General features: G+C 39.7%; 1 protein-coding gene across 2 annotated transcripts in view; it reads right to left on the reverse strand.

Annotated features, from left to right (window-relative positions):
• The window catches only part of KFase (kynurenine formamidase), a 238,476-nt gene extending 218,297 nt beyond the window's left edge, over positions 1–20,179 (reverse strand). Inside the window, exon 1 of one of the 2 annotated variants that reach the window (XM_068226675.1) lies at positions 20,102–20,179. In XM_068226675.1, the coding sequence (XP_068082776.1) occupies positions 20,102–20,110 (9 nt within the window). In that variant the 5' untranslated portion in view covers positions 20,111–20,179. The remainder of the gene's footprint in view (positions 1–20,101) is intronic. The other variant, XM_068226674.1, reaches the window with a different exon arrangement.
• Positions 20,180–21,260: the final 1,081 nt, after the last annotated feature.

Consider the following 21,260-nt stretch of genomic DNA (forward strand, 5'->3'; position numbering starts at 1 on the left):
TTCACTGATAAATAGTTATTCTCTTCAATCTGCATGCTGTAGAAGAGGTTAATCTTATAATTTAAAACTTACAGCTATGTCTAAACTCTATAGGTTGAAACTTGGTTTCTTCCGAACATCGTAACTTTAGTCTAATGATAAATAGTTGTTCGCTTTAATCTACATGCTATAGAAGATGTTAATCTTATAATTTCAAACGCACAGCAATGTCTGACCTGTACAGGTTCAAACTTGGTTTCTTCCGAACATCGTAACTTTAGTCTATTGATAAATAGTTATTTTCTTTAATCTGCATGCCATAGAAGAGGTTAATCTTATAATTTCAAACTTACAGCAATGTCTAACCTCTATAGGTTGAAACTTGATGTCTGACCTCTAAAGGTTCAAATTTGGTTTCTTCCGAACATAGCAACTTTAGTCTATTGATAAATAGTTGTTCTCTTCAATCCACATGCTATAGAGGATGTTAATCTTATAATTTCAAAATCACAGCAATGTCCGACCTCTATACGTTGAAACTTGGTTCCTTCCGAACATCATAACTTTAGTCTATTGATAAATAGTTTTTCTCTTCAATCTACATGCTGTAGAAGAGGTTAATCTTATAATTTCAAACTTACAGCTATATCTGACCTCTATAGGTTGAAACTTGGTTTCTTCCGAACATCGTAACTTCAGTCTATTGGTAAATAGTTTCCCTCTTATATCCGCATGCTATAGAGGATGTTAATCTTATAATTTCAAACTTACAGCATTGTCTGACCTCTATATGTTGAAACTTGTTTCCTCCGAACATAGCAACTTCAGTCTATTGATAAATAGTTGTTCTCTTCAATCCACATGCTATAGAAGAGGTTAATCTTATAATTGCAAACTCACAGCAATGTCCGACCTCTATACGTTGAAACTTGGTTTCTTCCGAACATCATATCTTTAGTCTATTGATAAATAGTTATTCTCTTCAATCCACCTGCTGTGGAACAGCTTAATCTTATAATTTCAAACTTACAGCCATGTCTGACCTCTATAGGTTGCAACTTGGTATCCTCCGAACATCGTAACTTTCGTCTATTGGTAAATAGTTTCCTTCTTCTATCCGTATACTATAGATGGTAATCTTATAATTTCAAACTTACAGCTATATCTGACCTCTATAGGTTGAAACTTGGTTTCTTCCGAACATCGTAACTTCAGTCTATTGGTAAATAGTTTCCCTCTTATATCCGCATGCTATAGAGGATGTTAATCTTATAATTTCAAACTTACAGCATTGTCTGACCTCTATAGGTTGAAACTTGTTTCCTCCGAACATAGCAACTTCAGTCTATTGATAAATAGTTGTTCTCTTCAATCCACATGCTATAGAAGAGGTTAATCTTATAATTTCAAACTCACAGCAATGTCCGACCTCCATACGTTGAAACTTGGTTTCTTCCGAACATCATATCTTTCGTCTATTGATAAATAGTTATTCTCTTCAATCCACCTGCTGTGGAACAGCTTAATCTTATAAATCAAACTTACAGCCATGTCTGACCTCTATAGGTTGCAACTTGGTATCCTCCGAACATCGTAACTTTCGTCTATTGGTAAATAGTTTCCTTCTTCTATCCGTATACTATAGATGTTAATCTTATAATTTCAAAATTACAGCAATGTTTGACCTCTATAGGTTGAAACTTGGTTTCTTCCGAACATCGTAACTTTGGTCTAATGATAAATAGTTGTTCTCTTTAATCCACATGCTATAGAAGAGGTTAATCTTATAATTTCAAACTTACAGCAATGTCCGACCTCTATAGGTTGCAACGTGGTTTCTTCCGAACATCGTAACTTTAGTCTAATGATAAATAGTTATTCTCTTCTATCCACATGCTGTAGAAGAAGTTAATCTTATAATTTTGAACTCACAGCAATATCCGACCTCTATAGGTTGAAACTTGGTTTCTTCCGAATATCGTAACTTTAAGCTAATCTTCACTGATAAATAGTTATTCTCTTCAATCTGCATGCTGTAGGAGAGGTTAATCTTATAATTTGAAACTTACAGTTATGTCTAACCTCTATAGGTTGAAACTTTGTTTCTTCCGAACGTCGGAACTTTAGTCTATGATAAATAGTTGTTCTCTTCTATCCGCATGCTATAGGAGATGTTAGTCATATAATTTCAAACGTACAGCAATGTCTGACCTCTATAAGTTGAAACTTGGTTTCTTCCGAAGATCGTAACTTTAGTCTAATCATAAATAGTTGTTCACTGTAATCCACATGCTATAGAAGAGGTTAGTCTTATACTTTCACACTTTCAGCAATGTCTGACGTAAATAGGAGGAAAGTTGGTTTCTTCCGAACATCGTAACTTTAGTCTAATCATAAATAGTTGTTCACTTTAATCCACATGCTATAGAAGAGGTTAGTCTTATACTTTCAAGCTTTCAGCAATGTCTGACCTCAATAGGAGGAAACTTGGTTTCTTCCGAACAACGTAACTTTAGTCTATTGATAAATAGTTATTCTCTTCTATCCGCATGCTGTAGAAGAATTTAATCTTATAATTTCAAACTTACAGCAATGTCTGACCTCTATGGGTTGAAACTTGGTTTCTTCCGAACATCGTAACTCTAGGCTAGCACACTTACCCTTTTATATCCTATTATTACTATGTGTGATGCAAGTGCTAACGCTACATTTATATATTTGTTCTTTTTAAAAAAACCATGGAGAAGATTAACCAGCTAGGTCATATTTCAACTCCAACTACCAAGCCGCTAACAAATCTACCGCTAAATGAGCAATATAAAGTAATTTTACTACGAAGATTAAAAACGAAATTTGGAGAAAGGATTTTATGCGTCTGAAAAGACTTTTAAGTTTTTTACCTAATAGATTTATCGTGCTAACTGATTTAGAAATAGAAGAACTAAATCAACGTTCTATTTTCATTATATATCGCGGGATAGAGAACAAATCTTGTGTTATTAGTTTTATTGACGCGTAAAAGCATGTACATACAAGAATTACATCGAGAAGGCAAAAGTACGCAAATATCACTACAAGTAAAATCAATCATGATAAAACTCGTACATACAAGATGTAAATAAATACTGTAGAATTGGTATATTCTTTTATTTTAGATTAGGTATTACCTTCTCCTCCTACTCCTTCCTCTCGAAGAGGAATAAGAGCAAGAAAGAAGGTGTTGATTAAATTCGTAAGTATGTTATCGTCTAGCACAGTAAGTATGTTGAGAAGAGATTTTTTTTCTAAACAGAGCTTGATGTTAGTCTTGCAATGCAGTGTACTACAATATCGCACTATAGTATGTATATATATATGTTTTTTTGAACGGTAGTATGTGTTCAAGTCTAAACTTGCACACTCTCGCTTTTGCAATGCATGTTCGATAAAGATGTACCTTGGCAGCGTAAGTAAAGGTAAAGGAAGTTATACACATCAATTAATGTTCTGATCACATGTTAAAGTTAACAACATCGAGAGCAGTGTTCGAATCTAGTCTTGATCACTTATCTAGTGTTTTGAGCACGACAATTCATGTTCTGATTACATGTTAAGTTTAACAACATCGAGTGCAGTGTTCGGTTCTGGTCTTGCTATGTTTTAATCACATTTCATGTTCTAATCACATGTTGAAGTTAACAACATCGAGTGCAGTAATTGATTCTAGTCTTGTTATGTTTTACAATCTTGTTTTTTGCAATGCATGTTCGATAGAGGTGTACCTTGAAAGAGTAGGAAGAGTTCGATTCTAGTCTTGCTATGTTTGAACCTGATTTCATATTCTAATCACATGTTGAAGTTAACATCGAGTGCAGTGTTCGATTCTAGTCTTGTTATGTTTTACAATGTTGCTTTTGCAATGCACGTTCGATAGAGATGTACCTTGACTGAGCAGGAAGAGCAGCTCAGTAAGTATGTTGAGAAGAGAATTTTTTGTTTTTCTAAACAGTGCTTGATTCTAGTCTTGCAATGCTGTGTTCTGCAACATCGAACTATAGTACGCGATTCTAGTTGTAATAGGTTTTAAACAGCAGTATGCGTTCAGGTCTAAACATGCATCACTGCAGTTACGCGATATGTATAAAGGTATTCTCAAACATGTCGTATCGTGTTCTATTCTAGTCTTGACCACTTATCTATTGTGTTGAACACATCAAATAATGTTCCGATCACATCTTAAGGTTAACAATATCGAGTGCAGTGTTCGATTCTAGTATTGCTACGTTTTAATGTTCTAATCACATGTTGAAGCTAAGCAAACAATCGCTATCTTACGCAAGCTATTCAAAACTGTAGTCTTGTTTTCTCTTAGAACAAATCGATGTTCTGATCATATGTTGTATCGAGTACAGTGTTCGATTATATTCTTAATCGCTTCTTTTTAAATTGTCCGCTACTACGATCAAGAGCGCAGCACGGTGCTCTCAGATGGCGGATGTGGAATTTGCCGCCACCACATGTCGAAGAATAAAGATGCCAACACGATGCTCTCTTGGCAGCTTTTCAAATTGCCCGCATGATAGCAGCACGATGCTCTCTTGATTAAAGATGCCGGATGACAGCTGTCAAAAATGCACGTGGGTTTGTAAAGCACGTGGAATTCGCCACCACCACAAAGATGGCAGCACGGTGCTCTCTAGATTAAAGATGGCGGATGATAGCTGACAGAAGTTTTCAAATTACCCGCTACTACAGAGAGCAGCATAGTTCTCTGTAGTTTAAGGTTGGCGGATATCAGCTGACGCAAGAGGGCAGCACGGTGCTCTATAGATTAAAGATGGCGGATGACAAAAAGCACGTGGCCGCCACCACATGTCAAAGAATAAAGATTACAACACGATGCTCTCTTGGCAGCTTTTCAAATTGTCTGCTACCACAGAGTGCAGCGCAGTACTCTGTACATTAAAGATGGCGGATGACAGCTGTCAAAAAAGCACGTGAGTTTGTTTCCAAACAAGAGCACGTGGAATTTATCACCACCGCAAAGATGGCAGCACGGTGCTCCCTAGATTAAAGATCGCGGATGATAGCTGACAGAACTTTTCAAATTACCCGCTACTACAGAGAGCAGCATAGTGTTCTGTAGTTTAAAGATGGCGGATGTCAGCTGACGCAAGAGGGCAGCACGGTGCTCTCTAGATTAAAGATGGCAGATGACAGAAAGCACGTGGCTTTGTGTCCAAAGAAGAGCACGTGGAATTTGCCGCAACCACATAGAGTGCAACACGGTGCTCTGTTGATTAAAGATGGCGGATGGTAGCTGTCAGAAAAGCACATGGGTTTGTTTCCAAACAAGAACACGAGGAATTTGCCGCCACCACAAAGAGGGCAGCACTGTGCTCAAAGATAGCTGCTGTCACGTGGAATTGCCTGCCACCACATTTCAATGGTATCTAGCTAAAGAGGGCAGCAAGGTGCTCAAAGATGGCTGCTGTCAAAAAGCATTTTTCAAATTATCCGCCACCACATTTCAAAGGTAAGTAGCTAAAGAGGGCAGCACTGTGCTCTATAGATTTGAGGTGGTGGATGACAGCCGTCAAAAAAGCACGTGGATGTGTTTCCAAACAAGAGCACGTGGAATTAAACACCGCCACCAAGAGGGCAGCACGGTCCTCTCTGGATTAAAGATGGTGGATAGCAAAAGCACGTGAGTTTGTAAAGCACTTCGAATTTGCCGCCACCACATAGAGTGCAGCACGGCGCTCTCTTGATTAAAGATGGCGGATGACAGCTGTCAAAACGCACGTGGCTTTGTTTACCGATTCAAATCTCACGCTAGTGAGGTTAAGTTGGTAGCACTGAGGTTTAGGCCCGCCAAGATGGCAGCACTGCGGATGACAGGTGACGAATTTGCAGCTACTGCGATAAAGAGGGCAGCACGGTGCTTTGTAGTTTAAAGATGGCGGATGACAGCTGTCAAGAAGCACGTGGATTTGTTAACAAATTCAAATCTCGCGCTAGTGAGGTTAAGTTGGTAGCACTGAGGTTTAGGCCCGTTAACCTGGCAGCACTGAGATTTGCGATGCGTTGTTGTCTGTCAAAAAGCACGTGGCTGTCAAAAAACACGTGGATTTGTTTACAAAATCAAATCGCGCGCTTGTCAGGTTAAGTTGGTACCACTGAGGTTTACGCCCGTTAACCTGGCAGCACTGAGATTTGCGATGCGTTGTTGTCTGTCAAAAAGCACGTGGCTTTGTTTACAAATTCAAATCTCCCGCAAAAATTCCAATTTCCCGCCAAAATTCAAATTTCCCGCGGGAGGCGGAGGCCTCTCTCGAGAGCCGGAGGAGGAGGTGGCGGCAGAAGTGTCCTATTATACTACTTAAGGATTTTTAGTAGTTTTTGATTTTCGCACTGGGCAAATCAGTGAAGTGTTGCTATATCGTTTACTGAGCGAGTTTGCTACGCATCAATCACTGTTCTAATCACATGTTGAAGTTAACGACATCGAGTACAGTGTTCGATTCTAGTTTTGTTATGTTTTAATCACTTATTTAGTAATATGATCTTGTTAGAACAAAGTTATCACCAGACATGTTGTATCGTGCATCGTGTTCTGAACACATCAGTCAATGTTCTGGTCACATGTTGTATCGAGTACAGTGTTGCATTCTAGTCTTGATTACTTATTTAGTGATCTCAACACATCAATCACTGTTCTAATCACATGTTGAAGTTAACGACATCGAGTATAGTGTTCGATTCTCGTCTAGTTATGTTTTAATCAATTATTTAGTAATCTGATCTTCTTTGAACAAAGGTACCCCCTGACATGTTGTATCGTGTATCGTGTTCTAAACACATCAGTCAGTCAATCAATCAATCAATCAATCAATCAATCAATCAATCAATCAATCAATCAATCAATCAATCAGTGATCTGATTACATGTTGAAGTTAACGACATCGAGTACAGTGTTCTATTCTAGTCTTGTTATGTTTAATCACTTATTTAGTAATATGATCTTCTTAGAACAAAATTATCACCAGACATGTTGTATCGTGTATCGTGTTCCGAACACATCAGTCAATGTTCTGGTCACATGTTGTATCGAGTACAGTGTTCGATTCTATTCCTAATTACTTATTTTTTAATCTGATCTTCTTAGAACAAAAGTATCCCCTGACGTGTTCTAAACACATGTTGTATCGAGTACAGCGTTCCATTCTAATCCTTAAAACTTATTTAGTGATCTCAACACATCAATCACTGTTCTAATCACATGTTGAAGTTAACGACATCGAGTATAGTGTTCGATTCTAGTCTAGTTATGTTTTAATCACTTATTTAATAATCTGATCTTCTTAGAACAAAGGTATCCGTTGACATGTTCTAAACACATGTTGTATCGTGTTCGATTCTAGTCTTGATCACTTATTTAGTGTTCTCAACACATCAATCAATGTTGTAATGACATGTTGAAGTTAACGACATCGAGTACAGTGTTCGATTCTAGTCTTGTCATGTTTCTTTTGTAATCTGCAAGTCCAAACATGCACAATAATGTTATCGCTGCACACTCTTGCCTTCGCGATGCATGTTCGATAGAGCACAGGATGCGGAGGAGCTGGAGGAGGCGGAGGAGGTAGGAGAGGAGGAGGAGGTGTAGGAGGTAGCCATAATAGCCACCGCCATGTTGTGTAGTAGCCTCTAAGCGCTAATTAGCGTCGGAAAGGGAATCTTGTCGTAAACTAAGGATAGTCTCTTTCAAGATGGTAGATGAGAGGTTAGGTTCGTGTATACACTAGAGTTTTACTGTTTAATGATAGCTAACGGAATTTTTCAAATTACCCGCCACCACATATCAAAGGTATGTAGCTAAAGATAGCAGCACGGTGCCCTGTTGGTTAAAGATGGCAGCTTGTCAAAAAAAGCACATTGCCCTCCACCACATGTTAAAGGTATGTAGCTGAAGATAGCAGCACTATCCTTTGTTGATTAAAGATGGTCACAGCTGCACGTGGAATTTTCTGAACTGCCCACTACTACGATAAAGATAGCAACACGGTGCTCAGTTGATTAAAGATGGCAGCCTGTCAAAAAAGCACACAGAATTTCAAATTGCCGCTACCACGTTTCAAAGGAATGCAGCTAAAGATAGCAGCACGGTGCTCTCTTGATTAAAGATGGCGGATGACAGCTGTCAAAAAAGCACATGGAATTTGAATTACCCACCACCGCATGTCAAAGGTAATTGCTAAAGATGGCAGCACGATGCTCTGTGGATTAAAGATGGCTGCTGTCAGTGTCAAAAAGCACGTGGAAATTGCCGCCACCACATTTCAAAGGTAGTAGCTAAAGATAGCAGCATGAAGGTTTGTGATGCAAGATGGTGGATGACAGCTGTCAAAAAGCACGTGTAATTTTCAAATTACCCTCTCGTAAGGTTTAGTTCCGTAAAGAGGGCAGCACTGAAGTTAGCGATGCAAGATGGCGCATGACAGCTGTCACTGTCAAAAAGCACGTGGGTTTGTTTCCAAACAAGAGCACGTGGAAATTGCCGCCACCACATTTCAAAGGTAGTGCTGTAAAGAGGGCAGCACTTAGGTTAGCGATGCAAGATGGTGAATGACAGCTATCAAAAAAGCACGTGGATTTTAAATTATCCGCAGTACCATAAAGAGGGCAGCACTAATGTTAGCGATGCAGGGTGGCGGATGACTACTGTCAAAAAAGCACGTGGCTGTGAAAAAAGCACGTTACTTTATTTACAAACAAGAGCACGTGGATTTTTCCAATTGTCCGCTACCACATGCATAAGGTGGCAACAATGAGGTTTAGCCCCGTCAAGATAGCAGCACTGAGTTTAGCGATGCGTTTTTGTTTAAGGATAGCCGCTTGACAGCTGTCAAATAGCACGTGGCTGTCAAAAAAGCACGTGGAAATTCAAATCTCGTGCTAGTGAGGTTTAGTGCCGTAAAGATGGCAGCACTTAGGTTTAGGCCTGTCAAGATGGCAGCACTGAGGTTAGCGATGCGTTGATGTTTAAAGATGGCGGATGACAGCTGTCAAAAAGCACGTGGCTTTGTTTACAAATGCAAAACTCGCGCCAAAATTCAAATTTCCCGCGGGAGGTGGAAGTCTCTTCGGAGGGCCTGAGGAGGAGGAGGCGCCCGAACCATCAACTTATACTTCTCCCTTATCAGGGTTTTCAAAATATGATTTCTGATTTCTTCATCTTTATATCAGCATCACTGTTTGAAACAATTTAATTTGTCATTTATTAATCTTTTAAACCCAGGGGAATGCGATAGGCCTAGCCAGGGAACACAATTTCTTTTCCTTGGCAGTAGCTATGGTTCATTCTTGACCGCTATCACTTCATAAGGGGTGTATGTCTGGGGAAACGTAGGGTGAAACAGTTTTCTTCTGTTTTCACTGGTTCAACAAATTCGCTATCATTTCACTTGCCATCCATTAATCTTTGTACCGAAAAGCACGCCAGACCTCGAATTCGGCAGCATTTTCTTCCTTTAGTGGTATTTCATCCTTCATTCATTCTATTCTATTCCTGACCCTGTCAGTTAGCTACAAACAGGCTGTGGATATTCTTCATAAGACTGAAAAGCTGATTCCATGTTTCCACACTTGGTTTGTAAATAAAGTCAAACTACGTAGTTATACACATTTCACCCACTGATATAAATGCGATGCAGGTTATTTTAAATGTGCAAGAAACCAACATTGTTAGAGTGAATACAATTTTTTATATATTAACTAGCAATTAGCCGCGGCTTCGCTCGCGTGGATTTTGTAATTTGAACAAAGTAATCGTTCCCCGGCTTTGTACTAAGACATTACCGGTATCTGAAAATTCATAAAGTTTAAATCTCACACAAAAATTGAGTTTCATTTATCCCAGAATTTCTTTGTAAACCATGTTTCTGGTATTACCTTTTGGGGCTAATAAGACCGTGCGACATATAACTGTACATGCGAGAAACAGTCTTCTCTTAAGTCCAAAAAAATAAATACATATTTCTTTATGTTTAATGGAGATTCCAAATACCTATTCCCGCATCTGTAACATTTTCAGTTTTTGAGATATACAAAAGTATCCCCATAGAAATAATTCAAACCCTCGATCAGTCGTTCCCCCACTCCCACCCCCATCTAAGTGTATTTTCCGAAAATTAATTTCGTGTTTCTTTATTTTTAAAGGAGGTTCCAAATACCAATTTTCACGTCTGTAACATCTTCAGTTTTTAAGATATACGTATCCTCATAAAAAATAATTCAACTATTTTTCACGTCTTTTCACCCCCCGTTAAGAGGCTTCTCCGAAAACAAAACGGTACATGTTCCTGTGTTTTAAAGGACTCTCAAAATACCATGTTTCTTGTCTCTAAAAATGTTAATTTTTGACATATATTGTAAATATAACGATACTCGTTTTAAAAATTTACCCGCTTTTCCAATTCATTTCAGCCCCTTAACTGGATTTTCCGAAAACCAAAAAGTACGTGTTTCATTATTTTTAAGGAGATTCCAAATGCCAGTTTTCATGTCTGTACGTCTGCAACACCTTCAGTTTTTGAAATAAATGTACACTCATAAAAATAATTCAACTTCTTCTTCTTCTTCACGTCTTTCCACCCCTCTCCGCCTTAAGTAGACTTCCCGAAAACAAAAAAACGTGCTTATTTCGAAAGGAAATTGAAAATACCAACTTTCACGTCTGTAACAGCTTCAGTTTTTAAGATAAAGCATCCTCAACAATATATTTCACCTCCTTATTTACTTATTTTCATATCCACACACCTTACGTCGATTTTCCGAAAAAACATATGCGTGTTTCTTTATTTTTAAAGGAGATTCCAAATACTAATTTTCACGTCTGTAACATCTTCAGTTTTGAGATATAAGAATCCTCATGAAAGTGATTCAACTCCTTTTTCAACCCCGCATTCCTGCCCGTTAAGTCGATTTTCCCCTCCCAAAAAGTGCGTGTTTATTTTTAAAGGATATTCCAAATACCAATTTTCACGTATTTAGCATCTTTATTTTTTGAGATATATCCTCATACAAGTATTTCAACTGATTTTTTAATTCATTCACCCCCCCTTACGTGGATTTTCCGAAGACACAAGAACACGTGTTTCTTTGCTTTGAAGGAAGATTCCAAATACAGTACAATGGTTCATGCCACTAACATCTTCAGTTTTTGAGATATAAGTATCCTCATAAAAATAATTCAACTCTTTTTTCACCCCAGCCCGTTACGTTGATTTCCCCCCCCCCTCCAAAAATGCGTGTTTCTTTACTTTTAAAGGAGATTCCGAATACAAATGTTCACGTGTGTAACTAAGTTTTTGAGATAGATGTTTCTCCATAAAAATTAAATTTTTTCACTTCCTTTCACCCTCCCCCCTCCTTAAGTCAGTTTTCCGAAAACCAAAAATACCCGTTTCTTTATAAAGGAGCTTCTAAATGCCAATTATCACGACTGTAACATCTTCAGTTTTGAGAGTTGATTTCCCCCCAAAAGATGCGTGTTTCTTTATTTTTAAAGGAGATTCCAAACACCAATTTTTACGTCTGTAAATTTTCAAGTTTTTGAGATATAGATATCCTCATTTTAAAAATCCACCCCCTTTTCGCCTCCTCAATGACGGAATATCCAAAACATCCTCCCTTAGTGTGCACCTACACCCTAATATAAATTATCCCGAATACCTTATTTCATTTCTTTATATCCAGAAGTTTTGGCTCGGCGATGATGAATCAGTCAGTCAGAACATGTTATTTTATATATATATCAAAATCTTAATTGTACAGATATTCACACCATTCGTTGAACCCGGAAATAAGCCCCTGCGGTGCAACACTGTCAAACCAGTTCTACCTCCCGGCGGGGAATCTCCACGGCACAACTTTTACTCGGCGCAACTTTTACAGTTCCGGTTAAGGTCCCCCACTTCAGTTATGAAGATGGGGAGTTCGAGTCATACTGGTACCAGCTTTTAGCCCCTCCTTTCCCCATTTTTTCATCTATTACAAATTTATTTTCTTCTATTACTGTCAAAATATATTTTAAAATTTGCTTTCCCAGTGATTCGGCCTCTTCTGTAATCTCTACAGAGTCGCCGGTATGCAGTAAGCGATTTATATAAAGAAGATCCTCGACGTAAGCCATGGCCCTTTCGAACTCTTTATTTATTGCTTGCTCTCCCGTGAACTTGTTTGCACTTTGCGTAGCTTCACATTCAAGAAAACTTACTTTCGAACATAATTCAACATGCGAGATCTCCATGCCGATCGAATTTATCATGAGCACAATCAATCAATCAATCAATCAATCAATCAATCAATCAATCAATCAATCAATCAATCAATCAATCAATACTGATCTGCATTTAGGGCAGTCGCCCAGGTGGCAGATTCCCTATCTGTTGCTTTCCTAGCCTTTTCCGAAATGATTTCAAAGAAATTGGAAATTTATTGAACATCTCCCTTGGTAAGTTATTCCAATCCTTAACTCGCCTTCCTATAAATGAATATTTGCCCCACTTTGTCCTCTTGAATTCCAACTTTATCTTCATATTGTGATCTTTCCTACTTTTATAAACGCCATTCAAACTTATTCGTCTACTAATGTCATTCCACGCCATCTCTCCGCTGACAGCTCGGAACATACCACTTAGTCGAGCAGCTCTTCTTCTTTCTCTCAATTCTTCCCAACCCAAACATTGCAACATTTTTGTAACGCTACTCTTTTGTCGGAAATCACTCAGAACAAAGCGAGCTGCTTTTCATTGGATTTTTTCCACTTCTTGAATCAGGTAATCCTGGTGAGGGTCCCATACACTGGAACCATACTCTAGTTGGGGTCTTACCAGAGACTTATATGCACTCTCCTTTACATCCTTACTACAACCCCTAAACACCCTCATAACCATGTGCAGAGATCTGTACCCTTTATTTACAATCCCATTTATGTGATTACCCCAATGAAGATCTTTCCTTATATTAACACCTCGATACTTAGAATGATCCCCAAAAGGAACTTTCACCCCATCAACGCAGTAATTAAAACTGAGAGGACTTTTCCTATTTGTGAAACTCACAACCTGTCTTTTAACCCCGTTTATCAACATACCATTGCCTGCTGTCCATCTCACAACATTTTCGAGGTCACGTTGCAGTTGCTCACAATCTTGTAACTTATTTATCACTCTATAGAGAATAACATCATCCGCAAAAAGACTTACCTCCGATTCCACTCCTTTACTCATATCATTTATATATATAAGAAAACATAAAGGTCCGATAACACTGCCCTGAGGAACTCCCCTCTCAATTATTACAGGGTCAGACAAAGCTTCACCTACTCTAACGCTCTGAGATCTATGTTCTAGAAATATAGCAACCCATTCAGTCACTCTTTTGTCTAGTCCAATTGCACTCATTTTTGCCAGTAGTCTCCCATGATCCACCCTATCAAATGCTTTAGACAGGTCAATCGCGATACAGTCCATTTGACCTCCAGAATCCTAGATATCTGATATATCTGGCTGGAATCCTACAAGTTGAGCTTCAGTGGAATAACCTTTCCTAAAACCGAATTGCCTTCTATCGAACCATTTATTAATTTCACAAACATGTCTAATATAATCAGAAAGAATGCCTTCCCAAAGCTTACATACAATGCATGTCAAACTTACTGGCCTGTAATTTTCAGCTTTATGTTTATCACCCTTTCCTTTATACACAGGGGCTACTATAGCAACTCTCCATTCATCTGGTATAGCTCCTCCAACCAAACAATAATCAAATAAGTACTTCAGATATGGTACTATATCCCAACCCATTGTCTTTGGTATATCCCCAGAAATCTGATCAATTCCAGCCGCTTTTCTAGTTTTCAACTTTTGTATCTTATTGTAAATGTCATTGTTATCATATGAAAATTTTATTACTTCTTTGGCCTTACTCTCCTCCTCTATCTCGACATTATCCTTGTAACCAACAATCTTTACATACTGCTGACTGAAAAGTTCTGCCTTTGGAAGATCCTCACATACACACTCCCCTTGTTCATTAACTATTCCTGGAATGTCCTTCTTGGAACCTGTTTCTGCCTTAAAATACCTATACATACCCTTCCATTTTTCACTAAAATTTGTATGACTACCAATTATGCTTGCCATCATGTTATCCTTAGCTGCCTTCTTTAATAGATTCAATTTTCTAGTAAGTTCCTTCAATTTCTCCTTACTTCCACAGCCATTTCTAAATCTATATCTTTCCAGTCTGCACCTCCTTCTTAGTCTCTTTACTGCTCTATTATAATAAGGTGGGTCTTTACCATTCCTTACCACCCTTAAAGATACAAACCTGTTTTCGCATTCCTCAACAATTTCTTTAAACCCATCCCAGAGTCTGTTTACATTTTTATTTACCGTTTTCCACCGATCATAGTTACTTTTTAGAAACTGCCTCATGCCTGCTTTATCAGCCATATGGTACTGCCTGACAGTCCTACTTTTAAGACCTTCCTTTCTATCACATTTATTTTTAACTACCACAAAAACAGCTTCATGATCACTAATACCATCTATTGATTCAGTTTCCCTATAGAGCTCATCTGGTTTTATCAGCACGACATCCAGGATATTTTTCCCTCTGGTTGGTTCCATCACTTTCTGCATCAGCTGTCCTTCCCATATTAACATTTGCCATGTGTTGGTCATGCTTCCTGTCGTTCGCATTTCCTTTCCAATTTACATCTGGCAAATTCAGATCTCCCGCTACAATCACATTTCTTTCCATGTCGTTTCCCACATAGCTGACTATCCTATCAAATAATTCTGAATCCGCGTCAGTGCTACCCTTTCCCGATCTGTACACTCCAAATATATCAAGTTGCCTATTATCTTTAGAAATGAGCCCTACACCTAGAATTTCATGTGTCTCATCTTTAACTTTTTCGTAGCTTACAAATTCTTCTTTCACCAGAATGAACACCTCCCCCCCCCCTCCCACCTTTCCTATCCTATCTCTACGATACACACTCCAGTGCCGTGAGAAAATTTCTGCATCCTTTATATCATTTCTCAGCCATGATTCAACTCCTATTACAATATCTGGTAAATATATATCTATTAAATTACTTAATTCTATTCCTTTCTTTACAATACTTCTACAGTTCAACACTAACAATTTTGTGTCATCCCTACTTGATTTCCAGTTCCCTGTTCCCTTATCACCGCTCCCTAGGCCATCCCGTTTCCCTGAATGTACCTGCCTATAACCCTTCTAAACAAGTTTCCTAACTTATACGTACCACTGCGGTTTAAATGAAGGCCATCCGAGCGCAGATCCCTATCTCCTACCCACCCATTAGGATCTAGAAATTTCACTCCCAGTTTCCCACATACCCACTCCATAGTCTCATTTAAATCCCCAATCACCCTCCAGTCAGTATCCCTCCTACACAGTATTCCACTAATAACAATCTCCGCTTTCTTAAACTTCACCCGTGCTGCATTTACCAGATCCCACACATCTCCAACTATGTTGGTACTTATATCAGCTTGCCTTACGTTGTTGGTACCAACGTGAAACACTACCACCTTCTCCTTCCCCTCCTCCCTCTCTTCTACTTTCCTCAACATCTGCCTCAACCTAATTCCTGGATAGCATTCTACCCTGGTTCCCTTTCCTCCACACACTTTCCCCACGTGTCTAACGATGGAATCCCCCATGACCAGAGCCTCAACCCTACCCACCTCATTTGATCCCCTCCCCTCCTGGTCAGCCCTATCTTTCTTGATAGCTGCAGAAGCTACTTCCTTCTCTCTTTCTCCTTCCCATGACCCCGTTCCACCTGTCTTTTCCTATCCTCTACTCTACATTTCCCTTTCCTACCTTTTCCCTTCCTCCTACTTCCACGCATCTCAGCAACAGTTCCCTGTCCCTCATCTTCCCTCTGTTGTTCTACCTGGAGTGACTCGTACCGATTTCGCACAGACACCTGTCCTGAATTCTTATCCTGAATAGAGCCCTTAGCCTGCAATCTCCTTCCCCTTAGAACATTAGACCACCTGTCTTCTACAACTCCTCCCTTTTCTTCCCCTCCCTCTTGTACACCTATTGTAACCTGTACATTGTTTGAGGGAGTCTGGTTACATCGCACACTGCTGCTCTCATTCGCAGCACGAGGAAGAAGGGTATCAGGAAATGCCAGAAAAAAAAGAAAAAGAAAAAAAGTTGAGACGAGCGTGACTCGAACTCGCCATCTTCATAACTTAAGTGGAGAAACTTAACCACTCGACCATTTTTCCTCGCTTATTTTCCTTGTTCAACATTTTTATTTATTTCTGTTTTTATTAATTACTGGTGTTTTCTTATTTCTTCCTTGTTTTCCTTTTATTTCTCTTTAAGGACGACACACACACACACACACACACTCTCTGTCCCCGAGCCAGTGGAAATAACCAATTAAGGTTAAAATCCCCGACGCGGCCGGGAATCCAACCCGGGACCCCTTCAACCAAAGACCAGCATGTTAACCATTTAACCATGGGGCCGAACCCCACTGAGGCACAGTCTCTCGCTTGATGGTACCTGGCATGCTAAACCTCTCGTAATTTTCTCGACATTTTCACAATATCTTTTTTAGGGAATTTTTGAGAGTTGCGCGCTACCACTATGCCAGTGTGTTTGTGTGATGTAGTACTACCAATATACAAAGTTTGAACAAAATCGGTGATGCGGACATCGTGACCTCCCTTTGTTAGACGGTAAAACATTCTGTTAATAATATCTCCCTTATAAATCCTACTATCAGAAAGCGCACACGAGAGATACATTTTAGAAATAGATTTCCATTAAGTGTGGTCATGGATACTTTTGGGAGAGTAAAATCACTGTTGTAGTCCGCCTCTGTGGTGTAGTGGTTAGTGTGATTAGCTGCCACCCCCGGAGGCACGGGTTCGATTCCCGGTTCTGCCACGAAATTAAAAAAGTGGTACGATGGCTGGAACGGTGTCCACGCAGCCTCGGGAGGTCAAGTGAGTAGAGGTCGGTTCGATTCCCACCTCAGCCATCCTGGAAGTGGTTTTGCGTGGTTTCCCACTTCTCCTCCAGGCAAATGCCGGGATGGTACCTAACTTAAGGCCATGGCCGCTTCATTCCCTCTTCCTTGTCTATCCCTTCCACTCTTCCCATCCCCCACCAAGGCCCCTGTTCAGCATAGCAAGAGGTACTGGTAATCCTCCCCAGTTGTATCCCTGACCCAATCTCTCACACTCCAGGACACTGCCCTTAAGGCGGTAGAGGTGGGATGCCTCGCTGAGTCCGAGGGAAAAACTAACCCTGGAGGGTAAGCAGATTAACAAAGAAAGAAAATCACTGTTTCGGTCTTTCTATAAACTCTCAGACCGCATTGGGATTTTGAAATTATATTGACCCCAAAAGCTACCGATGGATAGGTGGATTCTAAATATGAAGTTTGGTTGAAATATATCCAGTAGTTTTTCAGTTATTGAACTCAGACACCAAAGCAAAAAGAAAGTTATATGCAGATAGTAATTATTACACCTGAACCAGATAACTTAAAAATTTCGCCTAAATAATCCATGTACAGACCCACAGTCGTTACTATTTTATTTATATAAATTAAGAAATCACCTTCACGCACACCCACTTTTTGGCTATCTCCACTTGAACTTGGACTGTAAAACATTTCGTTATAATATCTTTAGTAATCCTCCTATCCAGGGCTGTAGTCGAGGGTAGCCTATACGCTGTATGCCCTCTGCTTAACTCAACTCATTAGAGTTGTACTTCCTCTTAAAACAATAACCACCACCACCAGAGTATGTCTTCTGTTTTATTGCATAGACGGTACCTTCTAGTTTGGTTTCTTTCATTTTTAATTTTGACATTCTGTCGGTGCGTTTTAACTCTCCAGCTACGCTCATAATGCGAACATACAATGTTCAGCTTGATAAACAACATTATCAGCCGTCACTTACGTAAGGTCATCACTGTTAGTTGCTTACGTCTCCGGCCTTAAGTTCATACATTCAAATGCCTCAACCGTTGACCAATATATTAAGACGTGACTGCAAAACCTCTTTACAGTGTCGGCCTGAGGGGTGGTGGTGGTGATTATTGTTTTAAGAGGAAGTACAACTAGGCAACCATCCTCTAAATAACACTAATCAGAGAGAAACATGGAAAGGGTCCAACACTTCGAGAAATGAAGGTATCGGCCAAAGAAAGACAAGGGCCACGAACGGCGTGACAATTAAAGACTCCCTAGCCCTCGGAAACCTAATAGCGTCGGGGTCGGAAAAAAACAAGAGTTGACCAAGGGAGATCGGATAGGATAGATGAAAGTGAGGAGCCTGGCACAAGTAAGTGGAAGCAATTCCAGGACTCAGCTAAGGGACACGTGGTCGCCAACCCACGCTCCAAAGTTCAGAACCCCTGGGCCCCTTTTAGTCGCCTCTTACGACAGGCAGGAGATACCGTGGGTGTTACCGGCCTGAGGGGCTCAGACGGTTGAGGCCTTCTGACCCCAACTTGGCAGGTTCGATCCTGGCTCAGTCCGATGGTATTTGAAGGTGCTCGAATACGTTAGCCTCGTGTCGGTAGATTTACTGGCACCCAAAAGAACTCCTATGGGACTAAATTTCAGCATCTTGGCGTCCCGGAAAACCGTAAAAGCAGTTAGTAGAATGTAAAGCCAATAACATTATTATTACCACCATACAGCAACATACACCAATTCGAGTTTGTTCTAGTGAGAAGTGAGATCGCAAATATAAAGAGGCACCTTGGAAGGCTTTTTAATAGATAGCTAGAAGTAGGTCCAGTAGAAAAATTAGCAAATTAAAATTTTCAAACTAGTGCATTAAAATACGGATTTCTTATTAGTTCATCATACAATGTCTTCTATATGCCGGGCTGAGGCGCTGGCCTTCTGATCCCAACATGGCAGGTTCGATCCTGGCTCAGTCCGGTGGTATTTGAAGGTACTCGAATACGTCAGCCTCGTGTCGGTAGGTTTATTAGCACGTAAAAGAACACCTGCGGGTCAAAATTACGGCATCTCCGAAAACAGTCAGAGTAGTTAGTGGAACGTAAAAATCAATATCATTATTGTCTATATGTCTGATTTATGCCAAATAATGGAAAGTTTGTTCTAATTGGCTGGTGGTCTGACATCCGGGATTTGTCGTGCCCTGACTTAGAGTATACCCTGTGAGAATGTTGGGACTACATCGCTGCTCCTATCGAAAAACATTCAGGGATTTTTAATGATACGGTATTGACCATAAACCCAGCATCTGACACCATAGGTTGATGCTAAATATGAAGATCGGTTGAAATATATCCAGCAGTCCTTCAGTCAGGTAAACAGAGACCAAAGCTAAAAAAAAAAAATTAAAAAAAAATTAGTATGCAGATGGTAATTTTATTACACCTGAAACTGTTGTTTGAGTCATCAGTCCATAGACTGGTTTGATGCAGCTAAGGCCACGGCCGCTTCCTTCCCACTCCTAGCCTTTTCCTGTAAAAATCGTCCCATCGTCGCTATAAGACCTATCTGTGTCGGTGCGACGTAAAGCAACTAGCAAAAAAAAAAAAAAAAAAAAAAAAAAAAAAAAAAAAAAAAAAAAGTCTCAAAAACATCTTTCTAATTCCTATATCAATGTTTGAAGTGAGCAGATTTCTTTTCTTAAGAAAGCTCTTCCTTGCTTGTGCTAGTCTGCATTTTATGTCCTCCTTACTTCTTCCATCGTTAGTTTTTTTACTTCCCAAGTAACAATATTCAACTACTTCCTTTCAGACTTCATTTCCTAATCTAATATTTCCTACATCACCTGCCTTCGTTCGACTGCACTCCATTACTTTTGTTTTGGACTTATTTATTTCTTCTCATAAAAATATTTGTGAAAGTAATCAACGTACCGTACAGACACATGATAACTACGATTTCATTCATATAGTCAACGACAATAATAAATGTTAAGTAAATAAACTAACAATACCTTCACTCTCCGTTATTTATCAGCCCTTCCAGAATTTGCATGTTATCTGAAAGTGTCGCCCACGATATGATACTTACAGGGTCCATGTTGTCGGTCCGTTCAGCTCACTTCTAAGCAGCAGACTGGAGAACGAGAGCTGACCACAGGACGCAGCAAGTGCTATCTGATACGTTGACACTTATCGGGATTCATTTTCTACTTTCTGGTATATACAGTTTTGGTTTCTTTGTAGAAACCACTATGGTAGGATCTGTCCTACATATTATGGAGCCCAGGCAATCAAACAGTGAGACGCTAGATGATGATAATCAAGCCTTCGGGTCAGAAGGCAGATACGTTTCAAAAATATGTATACCGTGAGTGCACGCATCTCTACATACACCTCTGCCGACAAAACTCATTGTTTGTATGTAGGCTATATATGTACGTAACTATTCGGTTGTAACTCGAGAACCTCTGGACAGATTTTTATGCGGTTTTTGTTGATGCTTAGAGGATCTTTCGAGGAAGTTTCCCTTATTAATATTGCCCCTGATATTGAATTGTGATGAGCCAAATAGTAATGTTTTCTGCGGGACAACTCGTAGAAAATGACATCACGCAAGGCCGTAGGCCTACCAGTGGGCGGGGATCATCAAACACCTGTAATCTGCATTTAGGGACGTGGATTGAACCCCGTACCCTACGCCCCGAAATGAAAAGGAAGGCGACTAATTTAAACAGCACATATGAGTTTTCGAAAACGCAACCATAAAATGAAAAATATTAGGAAATCAAATTTTGCAAAAGAAAGCAATTCTATTTAACCTACAGAAAAATGTGTGATCTTGAGATGTTTTGTTTTTTCTTTTGCTAATGGTTTAATAGTGCACTGACACATCAAAGGTTTTCGGCGACGCAAGGATGGGAAAGGGGTAAGATTAGGATGATAGCGGCCGTGGCCTTACTTAAAGTACCGGTACAGCCCCAGAATGTGCCTAGTGTGAAAATCGGAAACCACCGAAAACGATCTTCAGGGTTACTGACCTGAGATTCGAGCACACCATCTCCCGAATGCAAGCTCACAACTAGGCGACTGACTCGCTCGGCGTCTTTAAATGTTTCTCTATAAATGTTTGTACGACTCTTGTCCCGTTTCTCTACGGGGTCGGGTGTAAAGTGCAATGAATCTTTGTAGCGAATGTTTACAAACGGATGCCTTTCCTGACGTCAACCACATCAGAGGCGTTAATAAGA

Source organism: Anabrus simplex, chromosome 3 (genome assembly GCF_040414725.1).
Source record: "Anabrus simplex isolate iqAnaSimp1 chromosome 3, ASM4041472v1, whole genome shotgun sequence".
NCBI lineage: Eukaryota > Metazoa > Arthropoda > Insecta > Orthoptera > Tettigoniidae > Anabrus > Anabrus simplex.